The sequence below is a fragment of the Octopus bimaculoides genome, chromosome 11 (genome assembly GCF_046866305.1).
Source record: "Octopus bimaculoides isolate indiv1 chromosome 11, ASM4686630v1, whole genome shotgun sequence".
Classification (NCBI taxonomy): Eukaryota; Metazoa; Mollusca; class Cephalopoda; order Octopoda; family Octopodidae; genus Octopus; species Octopus bimaculoides.
In genome coordinates, this window is record NC_142938.1 from 42,535,365 (window position 1) to 42,541,923 (window position 6,559).

The 6,559-nt window shown below is 35.7% G+C and overlaps 2 protein-coding genes across 2 annotated transcripts in view; one reads left to right on the top strand and one right to left on the bottom strand.

Moving 5' to 3' along the window:
• Positions 1-6,559, top strand: part of LOC106879738 (pre-mRNA splicing factor CWF19L1) — a 69,086-nt gene that overhangs the window by 11,286 nt on the left and 51,241 nt on the right. The window lies entirely within an intron of this gene.
• Positions 1-6,559, bottom strand: part of LOC106879746 (dynein axonemal assembly factor 3) — a 32,958-nt gene that overhangs the window by 5,354 nt on the left and 21,045 nt on the right. Inside the window, exons 11-12 of the mRNA XM_014929425.3 lie at positions 5,470-5,581; positions 1,937-2,011 (exon numbers count right to left, since the gene is read on the bottom strand). Of these exons, the coding sequence (XP_014784911.1) occupies positions 1,937-2,011; positions 5,470-5,581 (187 nt within the window). The remainder of the gene's footprint in view (positions 1-1,936; positions 2,012-5,469; positions 5,582-6,559) is intronic.

Sequence of the window (6,559 nt, forward strand, 5' to 3'; positions counted from 1 at the left end):
CATTTTTTTACATTAATTATGAAAATTTTTTTTTCTGAACTATTTGAATTTTTACATTACAAATAAAATTTGTTTTAGCTGTATATATATATATATATATATATATATTTCGTATGTGTATTTCGTGTGCAAGATTCTTGATGTGGATACGTGTGTTGAAAGAAATACAATTAAACCTTGGGAGAGGCATTATGCCGGTAATAAACACACGCACTGGTTCAGTCCTTTATTAATTTATATAGTTTTTTGTTAAATTATTTCATTGCACTCTTGCAATCTCTTCAGTAACTCCACTTCCATTTATTTTGAATATATGATCTAGCATTGTTTTGGCGTTGTTTTGGCATTGTTTCGAAACTGTTTGGTATGAGCATGTGAGTGTGTGCAAGCTCGTATGTGTGCACGCTCATATGTGTGCACGCACTTATGTGTTCGTGCTTATATGTAAGTATGTGCGTCCATATGTGTGTTTGTAACAATTTCGTTTATATCAGATCAGATAGAGACTTTTTAATTAATTTATTTATGTTCATATTCCGCATCATATGTGTGAACAACACATGCAACCATGGGCAATTGTAAGGCCCTCATCTACGTGTATTTGGTGTTTAAAATTGGTTGCGTTTCAGTTATGAGGACCGACTCCTGTATTTGTCGCAACGATGCGTCACCGGGGTGTCTAGACAGGATTTCTATGCTAATTCTGTCCAGTACACCACCATGTTGTTCTTTGGCATGCTGGTAGAGCACCGAAGTTTGTTTTTGATTATTATAGTCCCTCCAATGTTCGTTTACACACTCAGCCAAACTTCTTGCCGTTTCACCTATATATATATAAAAACCATGTGTCAAGTGGAAAATCATAGAAAGATCCATGCCATATGTTAATGGATCTAAAAAATGCAAGTTATGTGTAGCTGAAAGAATGCATATCCTTTTTTAGATCTAAGAAGAAATCCACTACACTGCAGAATTTCAAACCAGAAATTTTAAGCAAATGAAAACATATAGACAAATTTCATTTGGTGAATTGGAGAACACCACCTTCTCCAGATTGTGCAGCTGTCTCACAGACTTTAGACCTCTTCCATTGATTCTACACCATCTAGCCTTATGACTCTACAATCAAAGGGGACATAAGTCTAATTCTTTTTCTTTTTTCCTTTCTTTTTCTATTCTTTCACCATTCCACTTTTTGAACCCACCTTCATCTCACTTTTTTTTCTTTTGATTTCTCTTGTTCTATTGTTCTGATTTGTAACTAGTAAAGGCCATGTAGCCAGAGCCTGAAGATAACTTGGAGACACCGTGAAGCATGTTACGTAATAACAGGCTAATCAGATATGAGATAGTAATAGTTCAAAGTAAATAACTCTGAAAAGGGCTTTCGTGCATTCCCAGAGAATATTACCCACAGGAGCGCTAGTGTTGGTATATTTGTGAATAAGTCATGAACCAAAATAAGTGGATCTATTGTTTAGGAAAATACTATTTACTTGTTTCAGGGTTGTACTGGATAAATTGCGGAAATAACTAACAGTTCAAATACTAAGAAATAAGCATACACAATTTCATTTTTACCAAATAATTTAGGAAAATGAATGGACTATTTCCCTTGGCTATATATAAGGATCCGTTCCAGGGGCGAATAGGTTATTTCCTTTGGCTTTTTAAAATAAAATTTATTAGATATATATAAGGATCCCTTCCAGGTGCCCTATTATCGATTTTTTTTTAACAATCTGAGTATGCCACGAGGTTTCCAGACATGAGTTCTACTCATGTGTCAAGTTTCATCAAAATCGATAAAACGATGTAGAAGTTAGCTAACAACTCCACAAACACACCCACAGACAGAATTTCCTACCTATGTAGTATATATATATGACGAGGATTCTATGGTGGGTAAAAAAAAAAGAAAAATATTGTGGCTTACCATAACCAACATTTTCGTTTGTTTGGGTAACATTTGAAACTTCAGCATCATTTGGATCTAACTCTTCTGTAACTTCTTTTAAAGCATGAAATAATAATAATAATAATAATAATAATAATAATAATAATACCTACATAAAACACTTTCAATACAGTAACAATAAACCACAGCACATACCCAAGGCACACAGAGCTGTGCTCAGTGGTGCAGGGAAAACCATGTGATAAAAATAAGATTACTGAATGATGATAATGATGATGATAATAATAATAATAATAATAATAATAATAATAATAATAATAATAATAATAATAATAATAACGGTTCCGAATTTTGGCACAAGGCCAGCAAGTTCGGAGGAAGGAGTAAGTAGATTACTTTGACTCCAGTAATTGACTGGTATGTATCCATTGACTCTGAAAGGATGAAAGGTAGAGTCGACCTCAGTGGAATTTGAACTCAGAATGTAAAGATGGATGAAATGCTGTTAAGCATTTTGCCTGGCAAATTAACAATTTTGCCAGCTCACCGCCTTTTAATAATAATAAAAATAATAATAATAATAATAAAGATGGTGATTGTGATGATAATGATAATAATAATAGTTGTAATAATGTTGATGGTAGTGAAAGTATTGATATTTGTAGTTATAACAGTAATAATGTGTCAGATCACTTTTTTAGTGCTACTGGTAACATGTTATCCAGTACAATCTGTTTCATGGTCTGGCAGTTGGCAATTAAACTGACAACCCTACCAAGTGCTTGCTTGGTAATGAGGGTGACTTTTGTTGGACACTCTACAGAACAATAAACGAAACCTGTTAAAGGGCAGATGAACTCATTAGAGTTAATGGCTATCCAACTATATGAGTCTTTATCTGCTGCGAGAATAAATACTGGAGGTGGTAAGCAGTGTAGGATAATCAGCTTGAATAAGGGCAGACGGGCCTCTCAGAAGTCTTGGCTTACAACCTCTCTAGTGATGGTAATACAATATAACTACTGGTTCAAGGTAACCTTAAAATACACACCTCATTTATGAGAGAAATGTCAATAATGAAAAGTAACTTTAACATCCACCAGGCTGGAGCCAAGGGTACAGTGGCTAGTATCTATTGTCTGATTGCTTGTTTACCTATGATGTGGAAGCTTCTAACTGGAATAATGACAAAGAAATTGTATGACCATCTTGAAAGAAAAGAATAAAAAGGCTGCAGAAAGGGATCATGAAGAACAAAGGATCTGTTGCTGATAGATAAGACAATTTTGGGGAACTGTCAGAGGGAGTTGACAAGCTTATCAATGGATTGGATTGATTATAAAAAGGTATATGATATGGTTCCTCACTCATGGAGATGGTTGGGACAGCTAAGAATATGATATATATATCTTCAAAAACAGTATGAGGAACTGGAAAACAGTTTTGACTGTAGGTAGAAAGGAAATTGGACAAATTGACATCAAGAGGGGAATCTTTCAAGGAGACTCTGTTTCACCCCTGTTGCTTATTATTAATATGTTACTGTTCTCCATGATTCTGAGGAGCTGATTATAAATTGAAGAAAACCATGAGGCTAATTAACCACCTGCTGTTTACGGATGATTTGAAGCTTTACAGAGCTAGCAGAAGCCAACTGGACTCCCTTATTCAGACCATACAAATTTTCTCTCATGACATCTCGATGGCATTTGAGGTAGATAAATGTGCTGTTATTGAATTGAAGAGAAGGTGAAAAGTAGACAGCAATGGAGTACAACTTCCAGATGATAAGTGCATAGGAGAAGTGACTAGAGAGGGTTACAAATATCCTAGTGTTTTACAATTAGGCCTGATGATGAACACCAAGGTGAAGGAAAACATTTCTTCTAAATATACCAGCAGAGTGAAAAAGCTATGTAGATCCAAGCCGAATGGAAGAAACCTGATTAGAGGCATCAATGCTTGGGCTGTAGGTGTTGTATGCTACAGTGCAGGAGATATGCAATGGACAAAGGAAGAACTGGTCAACATGGACAATAAAATTAGGAAGATAATGGCTATGCACGGGTGATTTCATATTAGAAGTAATGTAGTAAGGCTTTACTACCTAAGAAAGAAAGTGAAAGAGGATTGGTTGGAATAGAGGATAGTGTTATGAAGGAGATCAAGTCCTTGCATGCCTATTGGAGAAATAGTGATGAAAGAATGCTGCAGGCTGCACTGAGTGGGAAGGTGAGCAGTGACAATGGTGAGACCCTTCAGGAGTACAAAATGGGGGTTATTAGAGAAAAGATCATTTGCTGGAAAGAAAAAGTCCTGCACGGATGCTCAAGACTGACCCAAAAGGAGTACAAAGAATGCCATGACAAAATGGCAGTTAATTTTCAGATGAAATTTACATGGGATATGCCAATCTAAGCAGACAAGAAGCTGCAACATAACTGACCAGATATCACTCTTCTATGGACCTTCATCTGCAGACCAGAATATTGTGAAGACAGAGGATGAGAAAGTCGAAAAGTACCAAGACTTAGCATTTGAAGTGAAATACATCCACAAAGCCTCAAAAGTGAGTGCGGTACCTCTTGTGATCAATGCACTTAGGATCATGTCAAAGAAAGCAATATTCTGGTATCAAAAGCTGCAAATATCAAACTTCATAGGATGTACTTGGTTGGTGGCAATAAGTAGAACAGCATATGTGATGAGAAAAGTGTTGCATCTCTAAGCTTCAGGATGGAGCTGAGATGTGACATAGATAACTCAGTAGAAGATAGAATAATAAATATCATCATCAGTAACAACAACAACAGCAGCAACAGCAACAACAATGCAGATACAAGGCCTTAAATTTGAAGGATGGAGTTTATCAGTTAAATTGTCCTCAGTACTTGACTGGTACTTGATCTTAGACAATGTGAGAAAATTGTTATCTTTGCCCAGTGCAGTTTGGACAAAGGCACAAAACAAATGTTGTTAACAGAAATAACTAGTGGTAGGTCTGGTTGGAGAGGTCATTGATGATAAGCATGTAAACATAAGTTGTATAGTGTTATACAACAACAACAACAACAGCAGCAGCAGGTATATCCATTCCTGGCTATGTGTTAAATGAATCATGAAAAATGAAGGCACAGGCATTGCTGTGTGGTAAGCAGCTTGCTTTCCAACCACAGAGTTCTGGGTTCAGTCCCACTGTGTTGCACCTTGGGCAAGTGTCTTCTACTATAGCCTTGAGCTGACCAAAGCCTTGTGAGTGGATTTGGTAGACAGAAACTGAAAGAAGTCTATCGTATATGTATGTATCTATGTATGAGTTACTTTGTGCCTGTGCTTGTTCCCCACTGGTGTTGGTGTGTTTATGACCCCATAACTTAGTGCTTCGGCAACAGAAACTGATAGAATAAGTACCAGGCTTTAAAAAAAATAAGTACTGGGGTGATTCATTTGACTAAAAATTCTTCAAAGTAGTGCTCCAGTATGGCCACAGTCTAATGACTGAATCAAGTAAAAAGGTAAATGAATAAAACATTTTCAGGAGAAACTCTTACCTGTAACTTTATTGTCAGTAGTATCAGTTTCTTTGGGAGGAATATAAGTCTCCCCAGTCATTATTGTATGAAACATTGAAGTAAGGTTATGTTCAGTAACATTTCGAGCAGTCTGCACAGAAATATATAATGACATTAGTTTACAACCAGAATAATTATTTTCCAAAACAATCATGTGTTGTCTTACCTTTTTTTTTAAAGAAAATTGTTATTTTACAGATAAAGGAAGTAAAATGGTAAATGCTTAGGAGCAGCCCATCACAAATATTTTTTCAGATTTCAGCCCAGAATTTTTATTCAGGATTGAACAATAACACTGTGGGAAATTATAAGACAGGAAAAATTAATCTGAAATAATTTCACAAATTAGTGAAATTCTGACATTCTGAGTTCAAAATCTTGCCAAGGTCAGCTTTGCTTTTCAGCCTTTTGGGGTTGATAAAATAAAGTACTAGCTAGGTAGTTGTTGGTTGTCTCTTCAGTTCAAGAAAGACAATTTCTTAATTTCTTCCTGGACAACCTGCACAGATGATTTGTTTATAGAGATCAAATGTTTGTGCAGTGCATGAGCTCACTCTCTCCATCAAATATTGCAATCATGAGTGCAACACCCTAACCATTAAGCCATACACCCTCAGACAAGTACCAGTCAGGTAGATGGGGTAATATAATTGATAAGACCCTTAAAACCAGATAAAGTGGTATAAGATATTTAGTTGCATCGTTATCTTTTACTGGGTTCAGCCACTGGTCTTTGACTATACAGGAACATTCACTTTTTCACTTTTTAGGATGCAATTAATTACATTGACTCCCAGTATTTTGATGAAAGGCAATATGGACTAGAGTATAATTTGAACTCCAAACATAAAGGGACATAATCAAATACTCCTAGATGTTTTGTTTGATGCTCTACCAGTTCTGTCATTCACTCACCTGATTTCAATTCTTGCAAGGAGTAAATTTTGCCTTTCATCCTTTTGGAGATGATTGATAAAATAAATATCAGTCAAGTACTGAGAATAATTTAATTCATTGGGACTCCTCAAAATGTCTGTGGTCTTGTGCTGTTGTTAAAAATTATTAGGTA